The sequence below is a fragment of the Hyperolius riggenbachi genome, chromosome 12, assembly GCF_040937935.1.
Source record: "Hyperolius riggenbachi isolate aHypRig1 chromosome 12, aHypRig1.pri, whole genome shotgun sequence".
NCBI classification, from domain to species: domain Eukaryota; kingdom Metazoa; phylum Chordata; class Amphibia; order Anura; family Hyperoliidae; genus Hyperolius; species Hyperolius riggenbachi.
In genome coordinates this window covers 204,754,075-204,773,673 of record NC_090657.1, presented here as the reverse complement: position 1 = coordinate 204,773,673, position 19,599 = coordinate 204,754,075, and the positions used below count along the sequence as shown (strand labels likewise).

The following is a 19,599-nucleotide window of genomic DNA, read 5'->3' as shown; positions in this document are numbered from 1 at the left end:
AAAAAACCAAGCCTTTTAGCCTATCGCAATGTTAGTGGGTGTGGTTATGGATTACGGCAGTTGGTGCTGTCCAGTTTTTTTATTGTCTGCCAGTAGTAAAGATGATGCCGTGCAGGCTGATTGTGGATCAAACCATATGAACAAATTACATAGCGACTATCAATCATTCCTTGATCTCTCTTCTATGCAGCGCGGCCACCGCACTCCCACGTTGGTGAAATTCAATTCAATTCACTTTATTGTCATTGTGTAACACAACGAAATTACTTAAGGCATCTCACTGGCCGCCCAACATACCCCTGCCTCTCTCGCGCCCTCAGCAGAGGAGTGTAGAAGCGATATCAGCAAAAAAGGGGGGCACATATAGCCATCTGAATGGTGGAAGGGGGCACATTTGGCTGATTAGGGAAAGGGGGCTCATATTGGCTATTAAAACAGCATTTGTACATTTGGCTCCACCCATGACCACACCCACATTCTGATGCATGACCACATTCATTTTGTCTAGAGGGGGAGGCAAAATCTGTCTTTGCCCCCTAGGCGCTGAAAGTCCTCACTATGCCTCTGTGGACAGGACAGTCCAGAGTCCAGACAGACTAGTGAGTAGGGAATGCTGATCCCAGTAGTCCGCTGAGTTGCCATTCCCTCGCCACTGAGGAGTCACCGCTGGACTCTGGGCAAGGTAAGTGGTGTTCAGGGTTGCTTTAAATCGAAACAGCTTTATTTAAACCTTAAAAGCAAACAATTCAGAAAGTTATCTTAGCATAGTTACAGTTGGTTTGTAACGGTAACACAGAGGCCTCGCGTGCGTCAGAGAGAATGATCGCTGCTCTGGGGCTGCCATGCTTATTGCTGCTATTGCTGTTTATTTTGTATCCTGATTCCCCTTAATACCCTATAAAGTGCGCTCATAAACCTCCCCGTTATCATCTCTCTGACACGAGAGCCGCCACGGGCGCCGCTCCGCATTCTTTTATCCTGCTTCGGGGATGAGTTCAGCCCTCCGCTGGCTCCATGTAATTCAGATAGCGGGATGAGTCAGGCCCGCGGTGTGATCAATGCTGTGTCCATGGAGCCGCATTACTAACTTAATTTCCCAAGCAGAGATATTAGGAAGCTGCCGCGGCATCTGACTGCACTAGAGAGATTCACTAAAGCCCCGCCGCATCCGGCACTAAACAGGAACAACTATTCTAATGTATACCGATTGGAAACATTCACAGGTGCAAATCTTCTGACTTCATACTGGACTAATGCCTGAGAATTCATCAAGAGAGATATTTATTATTTATTGCATTTATAAAGCGCCAACATATTACACAGCGCTGAACAAAAAAGGGTTAAGCTGAAATGGGGCCCTGGGGACGATATCAGTTTTTGCCCACTGGTGATCCCCTGGCTTTTTTTTTTTTTTTTGCAAGATTGTTGGGGGCTAGAATCCACCAGGCCCCTAAACTCTCTCCAGGTCCTAGGCAACTGCCTAGAATTGCCTTGTGGATGATCCGGCTCTGGCACTGGACAATAAATAGGGATACATATAAATGTAAACATGGGGTGGCAGAGAGGTAGCACACGATTATACAACATACAGTAGGTCATACATGCAAACAGGCAGGCCTGGATTTACATCACTGGAGCCTATAGGCATAGATGTCCTGACACCCTAGACTCCATCCTCCACCTACCTGAAACACACCCCCCCACCCCCACCCCGCTGAACTGCACCACAAGTGTGCTGGCTGTCCCAGCTGTCACCTCTTCCCCACTTCCCCTGCCCGGCCAGTTCTAACTACAATGGGGCCCTGGGGCAAAAGGACTTGGGGGCTGCCCTGATGCCTCCCTTCCAACCCCCCTGGGCCGGCTGCCAGGCCAGATCCAATCCCCCTATCATCACACAATATCATTAGCTGTTCATTGTATGTCCCCTAAAAAGCATTTTTTGTGCTTATCCACTTCAAACTTTTCCTATATAGAGTAAACACACAGCATTCCCACTGTCATGGGTCACCATAGCTGGAGGGGAGGAGAGGCACCTTGAGGGCCCCTGGGTCAATTGCCCCCTTTGCCTCTATGGAAGCACCGGCCATGCAGCCCAGCGTAGATAACCACACATGCCCCTTAGTATTAGGTAGCTAGAGGTACCCTCAATATTAAAGGAGTCATCAGGCAAAACATAAAAAAAGCTTTACTCACCTGGGGCTTTCTCCAGCCCCTAGCAGCCGACTGTTCCACGCTGACCGCTCCGCCTTCCCCCCGCACGGTGCAGAGGCCGACCTCGAGGTCGTCCTTACTGCGCCTGTGTGAAGAGCCGCTGTTAATCATGGCCACTTTGCCCGCGGTGTACTTGCCTCTGGGAGGCGCCATGCTCGCTTTGATAATGGATCAGCTGCTCCTTTTCCACTGCCTGAGGAAGTGTGGTGTATCCCATGAAACGCGTTGCAATCATTGGAGTACATTATTAAAGAATACTTTTGAAATGTTTATCTTGTTGAATCCTCTACGGGGAGGTGAGTATCTCTTGAACATTGTTTTATCCTTTTGGTGCCTCTGTGTTTCTGATACAAATATCACTAGTCCACCTTTGGTGGAGGTAGCCCTCTTCCTGCTTACAGAGAGCGACATCTTAATCTACCCCGAGGGGACAGGTCAAGTTCCCCTATAGTGATAGGCAAATGTGGCTCTCCAGCTGTTAAGAAACTACAAGTCCCACAATGCATTGCAGGAGTCTGACAGCCACAGTCATGATTCATAACGGCAAATGCAAATGCAAGTTTGCCTATCAACGCCTTGAAAGTGGTTGCTTGTCAGCAACCTACATTTGTGAGTATATTTTATATTGTTTTCTTTTTAGCATATTGGAGAAAAATACTACACTATTATTTTTCTTTTATAACAAGTCAGTTATGTGAGCGGAGTCCTTCCTGTGCCCTGTGTGCTATTTTCTGGTTGGGAAACACTGCATTATCCTTCAATGTGCTGACTGGCGCACTCGTGAATTCATTCTCTCTGTTCCGAATAAATGAGAAGAATCTATCGGATGTGAATCATTTGCATGTGACATGACACAAGATTCTTGCCGTGTTCCTGCGCTCCCTGACTGTGGTGGTGTAACGCACGACACTGGCGATCGCTATGCTTGGCCAGGCATTTTACTGTAATAGAAGCCTTGTAAGATTGCTTTATTCATACAATATTCACAAGGCACACACTGCGGGCTGTCCACAACAATCAGCAATCATCAAATTGCCTATTATGGACAGATATTACCCTTAGCACTAATTTACCTACCGCGATCCTGCGCAGGCGCACAAGGGGCTCTTGGTTCGGGCTAAGGCTGAAATAGCCAAGCCGATCGTATCCGCTCTACTGCGCAGGTGCAAGCCCTTTGCCTCTGCGCAGTAGAGCGGATATGATTGGGCTCGGCTATTTTCACCTTACCTGAACGACGAGCCGCTAGTGCAACTGCGCAGGATCGCGGTAGGTAAATATTGCTGCCAGAGCCGGGACAAGGTCCTCTGGCACCCAAGGCTGAGACACCAAAGTGCGCCCCTCCATCCCTCCCACCTCAGCTGTCACACACTGATTGCTATTAGACTAAGAGGTGCCCCAGGCCCCCCCCCTTAATCTCATGTTATCTGCCTTGCAATCACTGCCATGTATCCACTTTTCTTATTTCTCCCTGCTTCAAACACAATAGGGGAATGGTAGCTGTGAGTGAGTTGTGCGCCCCCTCCTACACTGCGCCCTGAGGCTGGAGCCTGTCTTGCCTCGGCCCGGCCCTGATTGCTGCCGCTTGTCAGCCTTTGTTGAGAAGGTTTCGCGGGAAATCTACAAAGAATGGGGAAAACTCATTGGGACCCCGAGGCTTCCCCCTCCTGAGGTAAGTATCTCCCAGAGAGGTTTTTTTTTTGTTACAGGGTCTCTTAAAAGTGTACCCCAAGTGAACCTCGGGTATGAAAATACATACTTACCTAAGAAGAGGGAAGCCTCTGGATCCTAGAGGTTTCCCACACTGTCCTCTGGTCCCTCATCAACAAGCATGGACCCCCAAAAAATGAATGACAAGGGCTTGTCAGTAATAACACCTAAATGACCAGCAGATTGACAGTGAGACGTTACAGCCGTATGTTACAGCAGCCTGTAACGCAGCCCAACTCACAGTAATGAAAAATCAATGGGCTGTTCACAGTGCCCACGTTGCGTTACAGTGTAACGCTGGACGTTGTATGAAAGTGCAACATGCTGTGCGTTATACTCGTATGTGGCTGTGTTCGAATGTTTGCACATGCTCAATACTGTTTTTTTTTTTTATTTGACGCATGCGCCGTTTTCGTTCGATAATATGCGCCAAAAAGTATGCATCACGTACGCATCAAGAGCCGCATAACGCGGCTCTATATAACGTCCAACTTCAAAGAAAACATGCGTTGCGTTAGGGGCATGTTATGTGACCTTAACGTCGCATCTAACGCAACGTCTTGGTGTGAAAGAGCCCTTAGCAATCAATATGCTGTCACCGGGCACAGATGATCCACGTTCACAATTACACATTCAAAAGAGGAGTCTTGTGGCTCAAACTGCAGCAGACAGGGAGTTTTCAGTGTAGAGGAATGGCAGTCAGCAGCACAGACACGCTACTCCACTCTGATATCAGCCAGAGACAGACTGAAATTCACCCCCGTTGGATTATATAGATTCCGGATTGCACTAGTTGCATTGCAGAATATGGAGATTTCCGCACATATTTTGGTTGTTTAGGCTGCTCAGGCCATTCCAGTCAGGGCTCTGATGGAGGCTGCTGAGGAGGAGATGAGGATCCTTAAACTGGTGCAGCATTACAACTATTTATTTTTTCTTTTACAAACTGTCTTACAGCGGACCTGAACTTCCTCTCTGCTCTAAAATATCAGCAACAGCACAATAACCTTTAAAAAAACATGTCTTTGTTACAGCTTATAGAAATCCTGCAATACATCTGCAGTGTGCCTACTTCCTGCTTTTATGGAAGCTGACAAAGCGTTAGCATCCTGTGTTTACATATTAGCTGTGTCTGCCAAATTTCTGCGCTGACAGAGCTGAGAGATCAAATTACACTTGTGATTAGACACAGATGAGGGGGAATTACACAGGCTAAACTCTCTAAGTAGATACAGGGTGCATTTCTCTTCGTTTTTTCTTGTGTCTTGTGCAAGAGTTCAAGTCCGCTTTAAGCATAATTCACTTAAAATAAGGTTTCATTAAATGCTTTTGCTTTTCCTCCCAGTAATTGCTTCTGCTTTCCAGTATTTTTTTTCTTGGATGTATGTCGTGTAATTCATGCAGGGAAGAGAGAATAACAAGTCTCTGAGGACTGGGAGGGCTGCCAGGCACAATTGCCCATCACCAATGAGACTGAATAGCGCCCACTCTGCACACGCACCGCCAAGATTATCAACAGATAAGCCTTCATTGCTTTCATCTCGCTATGCTGAGAATGTTACACTCATCCCAAATACCAGGAAGTGTGACTCAGCTTTACCAATAAACGCTATCTCTTCATTATCATTTCACTTAAAGGGAACATTAAGTGAGAGGACTATAGATTGCGTAAAAAAAAAAAAAAAAAAAGTGGGATCAGCGCATCACCAGGCCGCCACCGATTGGCCTCAACTCAGAGATGCGCTGAGCCCCCCCAGAGACTGCAAACGCACCTTGAACCAAACAGAAGCTCTGCATATACACCAAAAGCAAAACTGTTAAGTGGGAGCAACTGGCCGGAAATAAATTGAAACATAGTAAAGAGCGCTGCTCAGCTCTTTACTATGAGAGGACTATAGAGGCTGCCATTATCATTCCCTTATAACCAATGCCAGTTGCCTGGCTGACATGCTGAGCTTTTGGCTGTAGTAGTGTTTGAGCCACACACCTGCAATAAGCATGTAGCCAGTGGAGTCACACCAGAGTCACAGCATCTATGCTCATTCTGTACCAGTGTCTAGAGGCGGAGCCAGTGACATAACTAAGGAGCTTGCGAGTTTTACATGGGACCCCTGCACTCTATTGATATGGATCCCCAAAACAGTTGCAGTGTCTGGGAGGTGTATTTAGAGTAAGAAAACAGTTTGTTAATGTGTACCTGGGATGATATGCGTCTCAGGTACCATACTTGCCTGGGGCTTCCTTATGCCCCTTTAAGGCTGCTCGTCCCTCGCTCTCTCCCAGGGTGGCTCTGGTCCCCGGCAATTCATCCTGGAAGCCTGGCCGAGTCGCACTTTCTCGTGCATGCGTGGCCCAGCCAGGCGTGCTCCCACGTTGTGCTCCCGTCGCTGGGAGCGTTCTCTGCCTCCGCAGTAGTACTGACATTACAACTTTTCAGGATGCAAGGAGATGAATCCTGACACTCCACAAGTCAGTGACCTCTCCTTTACAAAATATACTGCATGCCATGTTTTCCAGCTGCAGCAGCTGATGTGGAGGAGCATCTGATCCCTGTTCACTGGATATGTTCTGTGTCTCCCCATTCCCAACCTATGACTGACTGCTAGAAACTTGTATGTGACTCAAGCAGCGGAACTAAAGGTGTACAGAGAAATCAGTGGATTATGCACAGAAGCAGAGTCTACAAGGAAGATGTGCTGACTATTGTGACATTGTAGCTAGTACAGTGCTCCTCCTCTTCAGGAAGTGACATCACTGGTCACAAGTTTCCGTGGAAGAGGAGATGGTGTTTGTAGGGCCTTTCATGAGACACAACCTATTGGTTCAGCTTCCTTGCAGGCTCTGCACCTGTGGTGCCATGAAAAGTGGTCCATACACTGTGACTGTACGTTACGCTGTGTGAGTGTATCCTTCATGCTTCCGATAGCACTGAGGAGAAAGTTCACTGAATGTACCAATTTCTGTGTGACGGCAAGCAGAGAAAACGTCAGGCAAAGTAAATGAAATAATCTTTAGCTGATAAATGTACTCAACCGCATGTTAATTAAGCAGCAACTTGCAGCTTCCTTGTGTCCATTTATATTGCTTGCTGGGCAGAAATTGACATATTCGGCTATTCCAGAACAGTGTGTGAGCCGAGGCTGTGGTGCAGATCTGAACACTGAGGCTGATTTCTGAAGACAGCTGTAATGAAAACTGGAGCTCAAAGTGGTCAGTAATAGTGTGTCCGCACACACAATTACTGTCACTTGCAGGATAAGGACGAAATCCCTAGAGAGCTAGTTTGGGATCTACTTCTGTACAGAAGCATTGCTAGCCTGGAGACTGGAAACACTGTCTGTTGCTATCAGGGCCGGATTTGTTCTGTTTACCACCCAAGGCCACTGTTACCAGCTGCCCCCCTTCAGTATAGGTAGGGAGATGACCCCTCCCCCCTCCCCTCCAGAATAGGTAGCCAGATGACTCCCTTAATCCCTCCCTTTCCCACTCCCCCCCCCCTCTCCAGTATAGGTAGCCAGGTGACTCCTCCTCCCCCCTTTCCCTGTAGAATAGGTAGCCTGAGGACCCCTCCCCCTCCAGTATAGGTAGCCAGATGACTCCCTTGATCCCTCCCTTTTCCCACTCCTTTCAGTATAGGTAGCCAGCTCGCCTCCACACTGCAGCAGCCATCTGTGTCACTCACTTCTCCACTCATCTCCAGTGCAGAAGCTTAGTCTTCCCCTTCGTCTCCAATGCTGCCTAAGTCCATATCCATCTGCCAACGTTCACAGAGAGCAAGGTGGCCGCTGCACACGCAGCTAGCAGCAAAGTACCGCAGTCAGGCGCTCGCCTGATCTCCCTGCATTGCAGACAGCATTTGCAAGCTTGCAAATGCTCCACCAGTTTAGCCTGCTGCTTTGGTGCCCTTGCTCCTGTGGTGCCCTAGGCCATGGCCTAAATCCGGCCCTGGTTGCTATGGTTGGGTGCAGACGGACAACGGTATTTGATGGAGCGGGAGGAGTATGGAGGCTTGCCCTGTGCTATTTAACAATAGTGTAGTGATAGTGAAGGGGTTAATCACTGAACAGCTTTCAGTTTATCACTGCTAGGCCAGCAGCACTGGAGCACACACTCTGACTGTCATACAATGACATCAATCAAGCTAATTAACGATTTAACAATAGTGTAGTGATAGTAGTGAAGGGGTTAATCACTGAACAGCTTATTACTGTGTACAGCCCTTGCTACTAGGCCCAGCAGCACTGGAGCACAAACTCTGACTGTCACACTATGACATCAATCAAGCTAATTAACGATTTAACAATAGTGTAGTGATAGTAGTGAAGGGGTTAATCACTAAACAGCTTTAGGTTTATAACTGTGTACAGCCCTTGCTAGCCCACCAGCACTGGAGCATGTCTCTCAGTGAGCATTCAGCAAGCTAAGACGATATGTCTCATCATGGCAGCCCTCCTTATTATACAGGGGGGCTGGCCAGTGTTCCTTTCTGTGATTGAGTGTCAGGGTTAAGGCTCGGAGCCCTCTGATTGGCTCAATGAGGTCAGGTGGGGCTGGCCAGGGTTCCCCTCTGTGATTGGTTGCTAGGGCTTCTGCTGGGAGCCCTCTGATTGGCTCCAGGACGTCATCTCCTTAGTTACAGTATTTCGGATCCGGATATCTGCAATATCCACGGATGCGCCCAAATATTCGCATATTCAATAGCTAGCCAGATTTTTAAAAAAATCTAGAATCCGAATCGGATAGCGGAGAAAAGTTTGGATATCCGGGTTACCCGGATATCTGGAATCCTGATGAGCAGCCCTGCACATTACCTGCTTTCCGCATGATACAGATCCTCACCACTTCATATTCAGTTTTCAAGTGCCGTGCAGCCAGCCAACCAACCCACCCCTGTCACATGACATGGGACGGAAACCGCATGATGACTGGCTGACGCTTGCAATCTGAATAGGAAGTGGAGAGGACCTGTAACATGTCAGGAGCAGGTAATGTATAATGCTCTGCTGTGCTGCCGCTCTGCAATATATATAGGTACACAACCACCCCCCAACTTCCCCCGCAATGGCTATTGTTATGTCCATGGTCAGATGTATATTTATACAAATTTCCAGCTTGTCCATTCAGGCTAGTATGAAATCCTGAGAGTCTTACCTCTGGCCAGGGCCCTCTCCTTCTCCAGCCGCTCTAGACACTCGGCCTTGTACTGCGCCCACTTCTTCAGCATGTCCTCCAGGACCGCCCCCCTGACCTGCAAGAGAACAGCATGCGTCACAAGGAATCTCACATCTAACCAGCCACAGCTTTATTTCCATACTTTATTTATAGAAAGCAGCATACCATAGTCATTCCGGTAAGGTATAATATGTCTGAAGTGTAGTGATGTCACTTCCTATAAAATGCTACGTGTCTGAAGAGTGGTGCTATTGCTTTTGAAAAATTATATCCATAAAGCTAAAAAAAAAAAAGTTGTCTGAGCGAGATTTCCACCCTATCCTTTTCCCCCTTCCATGTTGCCGGGAAGCGATTCCCATCAAACATGAGCATTAGCTTACACCTTCTATTCCCTATTGCTCATCAGCTGCCCCATTTACCTAGCACCTGGGATCCTCTGTTACTGTGGAGACCCTCAGAGCTCCTGTTGCTGCGTGTGACTACCCACTGCTTCTTTGCCAGTATCACTCGCCCTGTTGTCCCTGCCCCTCCCCCCCCACCATACTTCTCCTCACAGCAGTTCAGCCCACACCCCAGACCCACAGCTTCCTGTGTCGACAACGCCGGTGCTGTCTCTGCTGGTGCCGCTGTGGTGAAATTTTTTGCAACTTTATCAGATTTTGCAACCGGTTGCATTTATTTATAGGTATAGCTATCAGAAAATGCAACCTAACCATTGCCTTTAACCTATCTGTATCAGAAAATGCAACCCAACCAAACCCTATTCTCACACAGAACCCTCCCCTCTTGCTGAACTAATAACCCCCCCTGGAGGGAACAATCCTCCCTCTTGCTCAACTAATAACCCCCCTGGAGGGAACAATCCCCCCTCTTGCTCAACTAATAACCCCCCCCGGAGGGAACAATCCCCCCTCTTGCTCAACTAATAACCCCCCCCAGGGAACAATCCCCCCCCCCCCCCCTCTTGCTCAACTAATAACCCCCCCTGGAGGGAACAATCCCCCCTCTTGCTCAACTAATAACCTCCCCTGGAGGGAACAATCCCCCCTCTTCCTCAACTAATAACCCCCCCCCCCCCCTGAGGGAACAATCCCCCCTCTTGCCCAACTAATAACCCCCCCTGGAGGGAACAATCCCCCTTCTAGCTCAATGGGATCTGTGGTTGCAAAAAATTACAGGCGTGTTAACAGAGAGGAGCCACGCCTACACAGCCATACACTGTCCTCTATGGCAAGTTGCAAAATATGATGGGTAGCAAAATTTTTCACTACACCGCCCAACACATTACGCTGCCGCACATGTGCAGTATGATCTTTGTAGTCTCTGGAATGGAGACATGCACAGTAGGGATCTTTTCTCTCGGATTGTAGTACGGCATGAAAAATGTTCCCCAAATCATTAAATTTAAAGTCTAAAATCTTTGCAGCCACGTCTCCTACACCCCCCAGTCCCGCTGGTTCCCGATATGTTGTACACAAACCTACGTTGCTATCTGGTGAACCAGTGATTTGACACAGAAGTAGCTTGGGGGTTAATGCCAAATTTGGTGTGTAGGAGGCATGGCTCCTTTTCAAATGTAGAGAATTAGGGGTGCATATATGGGCATTTACATTGAAGGATCTAAGAGCAGCAGAAGTTGATGAAAATGTCACTATGGTGCATGTCTCCCATCACAGATCCTACTGAGCATGTGTGTAATGAGTAGCTCATTGACATAGGGTAGCTCTAGGACAGCACAATCAGACATAGCACCAGCACCATCAGGAACAACTTCCCATTGGGGCTCCCCATTGGTCTACAGGCTGGTATAGCTAACCTGTTTGGGGCTCCACCATAATAGCCATACAAGCCCACACACTACACGATATAGGGGGGCTCTGTAAACTAAAAAAGCCTCCCCTTCTCCTACAAAGCACAGTCCATATCATGGGCAAGGGGCTCATCCCCACCTCCGGTGCACAGACAAGGGTAACAACTCTCACATATGGGAATAAGTCCTGGGGGGGCTTATGTTTGAATACGGGAGCCCTCTTTAATAAGGGGATCCCTAGATTCCATCCTCTTCCAGGTAAATAGGTAGAGAGGATGACTTTTGATCCTCTGACCCTTTTGACCCTCTACCTATTTATACTAAACTGAAAAATACATACTTAATTAAAAAAAGATATCTGTGTTCTTCTTTCTTGTGACATTATCTTCACTGTCTATACCTCTTTTTTTTTTCTGATGTCAAATTGAGTAAGTGACAAGGGCCTTCCTGAGAGAGTGACAGACAGCAGGTGGCAATGGTGGATCTCCTGGGAGAATGAGGTTGCCATACGAAGGTGTTGAAGGACAGCTCCGCAGCACAAAACCTTGCTTTCCATTGCCCGGCACATAGATGCATCGCCCAGGCGATTACTCTCCTGAGTAATGCTCTTAAAGTGGTCTGAAAGCCAGCATTTCTACTTTGCTCTAAAATATTCCTCACACCTTGAAAGCTACTATTCCAGAATTTTTTTTTTAACATCACTAAAATTGTTAAACAAAGCCCTTTGTCCTGCTATTCAGCTTCAATCTGCATCCGAACTAGTGATAACAGTATATTTGTTTACATTCCAATGTTGTTAGAATGTGTGTAAACACAATGTAACAAGTTAAAAGGAACTATCTGTGCTTCAGACACACACACACAGTTCAGAATAGCTCATTAAAAGATGTTAATATATAATAAAAAGCAGTTTGAATAAAATGTAATGACAGCTTTTAGGGCACAATAAACTACACTTTGGAAACTTGTAATTTGTAGACAGACAATATTATGTGTGTACAAAAGCAAATATGATAACTGTATGAGCAATAAAAAGTAGGAAAACACATATTTATTGAATGTTACGTTGGAGTTTCAGACCACTTTAACCACTTAATGACAAGCTGACTTATAAAAACGTCCTGCTAGAGCCTCTTAATGGCTCCAGGACGTTTTTATAAGTCAGACAGTGCTGCATTCTCGTGAAAATAGTGAAAAAAAAACACCAAAGAAAAGACACGCCTTTATTTCGAAATATTATATTGTCACCATACTTTGTACTAGGGACATAATTAAAATCATGTGATAACCAGGACAAATAGGCAGATAAAATGTGTGGGTTTTATGTACAGTAGCAGTGTTTGTATTGAAACTATAGGGGATGAAATTGGAGAAATAGTGTATTTTTCCCCTTTAAAATAAAGTAATTACTGAAGACAAATATCAACACTAGCAAGCCCAATTGGTGGTAAAAAAAAAAAACAAGCTATAGATCATTTTATTGTGAATAGTAGTGATTAAGCTATTGGCAAATGAAAGGGATGAGCACTGAAAGGTGAAAATCGCTCTTGTCGGTTAGGGTAAAAACCGTTTTGGGGTGAAGTGGTTAAATTGACACTGAGGTGAAAAAAACCATTATGTAATGATTTCTATGTGTAGTACTGATAATTAACAGAACATTAATAGCAAAGAAAATAGTCTAATATTTTACTTTTTAGATATATAGCTTTTTTTTTATAACATTGCATAATTCTCTAATATTTGCAATTACAAGTCTCAGGCTGTATATTAAACCATAACACAAGCAGAACTAATGATCCTTTCAACTTCCCAGAAGTAAAAATGTTATCTAAATCTGTCTCTGTTTCTTTAATGTAAAAATGCTCCAGAAACCAGGGACTAAATTAGTAGTGGAGCTCAGAGAAGCTCTTTTGCATAAATAACAACTGAAGTTTCTCAACTCTTCCTGTACTGGAAACAATATCAGTGCTGCTAATGTTCTATATCTTAGCTGTACTACACATACAAATTATTATATCATAAGTTTATTTGCACTTCAGATTCCCTTTAACCTTTTGCGAACCATGGACTTTGAATTAACGTCCAGCAGGTGGTGCTACCGTTCTGACCGGACGTTGATTCAACGTCCGTGCTAAGAAACCGTCCCGACGCGATCGTGCGCACCGGAGAGGGGAGATTAAGCTGTCATATGACAGCTGGAATCTCCCTTCAGTGATCAGCAGCCATCGCGTATGGCTTCTGATCACGTGATCACTACGATCGCCGTCGGATCGTAGTGATCACTTTGACAGCTGCGGCGGTAGGGGGAAATGAAGAGGATCCACTCACCACATTGCCGTTCCAGCGACGATCGGCGCCCCCCTCTGCTCTGGCCGGCATCTCTGCTCCGTCTGACGTCAGCGCCGGGTCCCGGCTTGATGACGTCATCAAGCCGCGACCTGGACCTGAGCGTCATTTGGAGCGGAGATGCCGGCTGGAGAAGAGGTGGCTACTGCGGCTCATCGCTGGAGCCTGAAAGGTGAGTGAAAGCTGCCAGCTACAGGGGGGACACCTGCCTCCATGGGGGACACCATGCCCAGCCAGCCACAGACGGGATCCGGTTGCTGGACCACCCCAAACGCGCCCCCCCCCCCCCCTCCATGCAAATTGCCCTGGTCCTTAAGGGGGGGTTAGGCGGCCGGTCCTGAAGTGGTTAAGGCTTGGCCATCACACAGGCAGAACCGGCAATAGGATTTGCTGGTAATCCTTGTGCAATGGCCAGGTGGTAAGCAGCTCACTGCCAATAGGATATAGGCCACAGTCTCTTTGAGAAGCTCAAGTTTCTGAACCATTGCCAATTAACCTAATCGGTTGAGAAATATTAGACTAGGTGCTTTGGAAGCATACACAACTGTTTCAGTCTTCTGTCAGCATCAAATTTAAAAGGAACATATATTTTTCATAAAACTATAAAAAAAAGTCTTAATGTTTTAATTGAATATGTGGCCTTTTTCCTATTTTCAATCATATATAGGATTTCAATTTTAATCGTATTTTTTACACAGCACCCCTATTTTGGAGGAAATGGGTTGCTCTCTTTCCTGATAGGCCCATACGCAATTCACCCTTTCTCCTTAGTTTTCTCAAAGTTAAAATTTTCCCACCATATCAATTAATTGTCTTTTGATCCAAAGGAAGAAAGAAAATATACAAAATCATTTTTATGTTCTTTAATTGCAAATTGCTAAAAAGTAATTTTAGGCCCGGTTCACACTTGCGGTTCTCTGCCAAACGGACCGGATGACCTGACCGGATCCGGACCGGAACCGTACGGTTCTGATCCGGATAGGTTGCATCAGGTGTGCATCAGGATGCGATCCGGATCCGTTTGGCAAAAGAGAGTAGAAATAAGATAAAAATGTTGGGGTCTGGGAGGTCAGCAGAAGGTGGACCTGTGGAATCAGGCCCTCCGCTGTTTAGAACTCACCTCCACCTCCGACATACTGCCAACATCTCCAGCACGTTAAAGTCACTGCTGCTCCACTCCAAAATGCTTGCCCATGTGTCCCCATCCAAAATCGCCGCTACAATACGCATAGGAAGTGGGGTAGAACATCCGGATTTTATAGCCAGTGTGTTGTGCGCTCTCCGGTTCTCATTGGTTTGTATTGGCCGGATGGTGCAGTCCGGCTCCGCTCCGGATACGTCTGCCGGAGGAGCCGGACCAAAAAATAGCGCATGTTGGGTCTTACGCCGGAGTCCGGATCCGGTCCGGACGAAACGGACGCATGTGAACGGACGCATAGACTTTCATTGCTATGCCGTGCGTCCGTTCCGCATGCGGTCCGGCTCCGGCACGGCGATTCCGGACGGCGACCGCTAATGTGAACCGGGCCTTAACCTGTTAGCAGCTTCAAACTAAATTTTTTGTTTGAAAGCTGCTGGATGCCACACACCATGCCATTTTTAAATATCTGTTCAATTCAAGAATTGCAATCATTTTTTTCTGACATTGTAACATTTCAAAAATATGACCAATGTACCACAAACCCATGTTCAATGTTTCCACAATTATGATAAAAGTGATTGGAAACTGCTAGTGTGTGTATATTAATAAATTGACAATCTAACACACAACATACTTTTATCATATTCTCTAGCTTAGGCCATGCACCCACTAAATAAGTTAATTACGCACTGCCTGTACATATACTGAATACTTCCCCACCTCTTGTTTCCACCCGATTCCTTTAGATTGTAAGCTCGCAAGGGCAGGGCTCTCACCCTTTTGTGTCATGAAATGTTATTAATTGAATTGCTTGCACTCTGTTAGACATTTATACATTTTAGTCATCATGTTAAATCAAATCGTAATCAGCAGTGCTGTATCTTGTATCGGTGTTCATATTTGATGTATATATCATTGTCTGTATCATTATGTATCCCTTGTTTGTTTTCTTACATTGTACAGCGCCATGGAATATGTTGGCGCTTTATAAATAAATAATAATAATAATAATACAATCTGTAGAAAAATTGAACAAAAAAATTTCCAGCATTCCGGATTCGTAAAAAAGGGAAATCCGATCGGATTTTTCAGTCGAATGAAACAAAAAAGCTTTGGATTTTTTCGAGAGATTCGGTTATATTTATTGAACTGCCGTAAAATCGGATCATTTTATTGTATCGTGTGTTGCCACCTTAAGCCTCTGCCAGCAAATCTCATTTGGTTGTCTAGGGCAGCCAAACTAGCTGGAGGCAGGGAGCAGGTACAGTTACCTGCTCCAGCCGGCTTCTTCTCCTCCTCCACCTGTAGCTCTGAACTTCAAACATGTCTTCTGAATCCCGATCACATGATATGAAGTGATCGGGATCCTGAAGACCGTATCAGTGGTGGTGGAAGAGGGGCGATGGTAAAAACTCTTCCATCACCTCTCTTCCACCACTGGTGGCGCTGTAACTCTGACATGTAGTAATCCCAAAGACCACACACCAACATCCAGCAGAGGTGGTGGGTGCAGGACTAAGTAGCCAAAGTCCATATAAGTATCCAAATAAGGTGCGCACAACGATTAAACAGAAACTTTTTATTGCTCCATCACCATATACAAACAATCGATCGATCGTTTCAGGGCCCTGCAGGGTCCCCTTTGACAAGGCATAGGGGACAAAGGGGACCCTGACTGCCCCCGAAATGATTGTTGGTTTTACGATCAATTCTGTGTAGATGGTGATGGAGCAAAAAAAAAGGTTCCTGTTACCATGGTGTGCGGACCATCTTTGGATACTTGTAACGCTAAAATGGTCTCCTTGATCCCCAAGAAGACATGTAGGGATTACATCGCCATCAGGGTGGAGGAAAAAGATGCAGATCGAACCGTCCGGACAGGTAACTATAAACGCTCCCTACCGCCCACTCTCCATACCCTGCTAGCCTGCCAGGCTGGGAAAGACAAACTTCCCCAGCGGCAGGGAAAATTTGGCCCTGTAGACAAATAAAGTTTTTTACTTTATTTGTCTGCAAAAGAGTTAAAGAAAAGATACAACATTATCACCTAGTAGAAAAATTAGGAGAAAAAATGAATGGCATATGGGTCTTGGATTCTAAACAGTTCACCAGGAACAGGATTTCCCGGAAAATATTATGGGTCGTTCAATCTCAGAGGCCCCGGATCCGCTGATAGCTGGCATCTGTGGTATCTATCCAATGATTAATCACCCAGAATGCCTTGCCCCATCCCTTTCCTATGCATTGTACTTCATAGGAGAAATATTATTAATAGGGTAGCATAAATACACAATGTTTTCCAGCAGATGGAATAATAAACAGCAAATTCTTTACATGACTTCTTGTGTCGGGAATCAGAAAATGAACAAAGACGTCTATTCAATGATATGAAGAAACGCACTTCTGATCTGTCTGAGATGTTTGTGAGTGCGGCCAATACTAATGATCTGTTATAGGATGGTGCAGGCTCCATACAGTCACCTGGGAATTCCATAACATTTCAGCTATGAGCCCAGTGCTGTAGATTTAACACGCAGCTCAGTGGTAACTATAGAATTAAGAGAACCAGTCACAGAAATGAGAAAAGTCACCTGATGAAAGAGCAGGTCAGAATGCCAGCGTCATTTGATTAGACACAGTGTTCTCCCCAGGCTCTTTTAGCCGGGTGCTTCACCTGGCTAATTTTGGTGAGCACCCTGCTGTCACCTCCTCATCCTCCTCTAATGCGGTAAGCAGAGTTGCACAGAAAAGCACCGGCCCTGTAGTCTCTCGTTGCGCCCCACCCAGCTACTTTTTTGTGCCACCTGGCTGGAAAAATATTCTGGAAAGAACACTGCGACAGGCCGGTGTGATGACGAAGAGCGTCACCGTTAAGGAGGTGGGAGCCCGACACCCGGCCCGGGTGTCGCCGGTGCGGTATGCAGCGGAGGGACCGGGAGAGGAGCCAGGAGGACCTCTCCTGATACAAGAGGCAGGCAGCAGGAAGTAGACCAGGAGCAGGAGGGAACGGAAGAGCGCGCCGTACGCCAGGACAGGTGAGATACCAATGCTGCTATTGTGCAGGGGCCCCAGGGAACATGTAACAGTTAAGGGCAAGTATGAGGGCCCGCCAGCACTCAGGGGCCTGGGGGAAATTGCCCCTCTTTCCTTAATGGAAGCGCCAGGCCTGCACACTGACCCTCTCTAGCTACGAGCCTCCAGTGGGCAGAAATGCTGCCTGCGGTGTCTTACGTAACACATCCCAGCGAGACTCCTGCACACTGGAACCCAGGCTGAGCTGTATGTAATAAGTGCAGACATGTCTCCCCGGAGATGATGTAGATCTGCGGGGATGTTTGAGCAGACTCTATACAATGGTCGCCCCGAGGCAGAGTAAGAGAAATCCTATTTAATGCACTGTCCAAACTCCCTTCACAGAGTATAAATTCCAGCAGCTCATCCCCAGCTGTGTTCCTCCAGCGCCCGGCCGGCCTCCTGTCCACCCCGCCACCAAACATTTACAGCGCGGGGATAATGCTAGGCAAAATATTTGACTGAAATGTGTGAATGTTTCCCCGCGAGTTAAATACAGGAGCTTCCCGGGAATCATGAGTAATCAAACAGACATCGGCCTACAATAAACTTTATGTGTTTGAGTGAAATTCCTCGCTCCGCAGCCATACACAAGTCATCGCAAAGTTTAAAGGGGCACCGTAATGACTTATAGTGGAATGGCATGCACTATGTATACACAAATTTACATTAATTATCCTGGTTTCAACATCAGAAAAGCATCCTATAGGCATATATAGCTGTCAGTACCTATTCAGTAAGGAGTTCAAGGCAAGACTCCCTAACACTGCAGGGTGGCCTCCTGAGCGCGTCCCAGTGGCTGCAGCTCTTGAGCGCTTTGAGTCCGACAGGAGAAAAGCGCTATACAAATATTATTATTATTATATTGGAATATAACAGAGGTGCTTGGCTCTTCTACTGACCACATATGCTATTGCTCCGTTGTTATTGCCTGATGAAGCGGGATCAAACCTGTGAAACGCGTTGCATATTTGGAGTTCATAAATACAGTGGTGTGAAAAACTATTTGCCCCCTTCCTGATTTCTTATTCTTTTGCATGTTTGTCACACTTAAATGTTTCTGCTCATCAAAAACCGTTAACTATTAGTCCAAGATAACATAATTGAACACAAAATGCAGTTTTAAATGATGGTTTTTATTATTTAGTGAGGAAAAAAAACTCCAAATCTACATGGCCCTGTGTGAAAAAGTGATTGCCCCCCCTTGTTAAAAAATAACTTAAAGGTGGTTTATTACACCTGAGTTCAATTTATGTAGTCACCCCCAGGCCTGATTACTGCCACACCTGTTTCAATCAAGAAATCACTTAAATAGGAGCTATCTGACACAGAGAAGTAGACCAAAAGCACCTCAAAAGCTAGACATCATGCCAAGATCCAAAGAAATTCAGGAACAAATGAGAACAAAAGTACTGTAATTGAAATCTATCAGTCTGGTAAAGGTTATAAAGCCATTTCTAAAGCTTTGGGACTCCAGCAAACCACAGTGAGAGCCATTATCCACAAATGGCAAACACATGGAACAGTGATGAACCTTCCCAGGAGTGGCCGGCCGACCAAAATTACCAGAAAGAGCGCAGAGAAAACTCATCCCAGAGGCCACAAAAGACCCCAGGACAACATCTAAAGAACTGCAGGCCTCACTTGCCTCAATTAAGGTCAGTGTTCACGACTCCACCATAAGAAAGAGACTGGGCAAAAACGGCCTGCATGGAAGATATCCAAGGCGCAAACCAATTTTAAGCAAAAAGAACATTAAGGCTCATCTCAATTTTGCTAAAAAAAAAACATCTCAATGATTGCCAAGACGTTTGGGAAAATACCTTGTGGACCGACGAGACAAAAGTTGAACTTTTTGGAAGGTGCGTGTCCTGTTACATCTGGCGTAGAAGTAACACAGCATTTCAGCAGAAGAACATCATAACAACAGTAAAATATGGTGGTGGTAGTGTGATGGTCTGGGGTTGTTTTGCTGCTTCAGGACCTGGAAGGCATGCTGTGATAGATGGAACCATGAATTCTACTGTCTGCCAAAAAATCCTGAAGGAGAATGTCCGGCCATCTGTTCGTCAACTCAAGCTGAAGCGATCTTGGGTGCTGCAGCAGGACAATGACTCAAAACACACCAGCAAATTCACCT

General features: G+C 46.1%; 1 protein-coding gene across 3 annotated transcripts in view; it reads right to left on the bottom strand.

Annotated features, from left to right (window-relative positions):
* The window catches only part of GLP2R (glucagon like peptide 2 receptor), a 201,580-nt gene that overhangs the window by 108,394 nt on the left and 73,587 nt on the right, over positions 1–19,599 (bottom strand). For 2 of the 3 annotated variants that reach the window (XM_068264177.1, XM_068264176.1), the window contains one exon: positions 9,070–9,166. In XM_068264177.1, the coding sequence (XP_068120278.1) occupies positions 9,070–9,166 (97 nt within the window). Of the gene's footprint in view, positions 1–9,069; positions 9,167–9,255; positions 9,430–19,599 lie in introns of those variants that run through there. The other variant, XM_068264178.1, reaches the window with a different exon arrangement.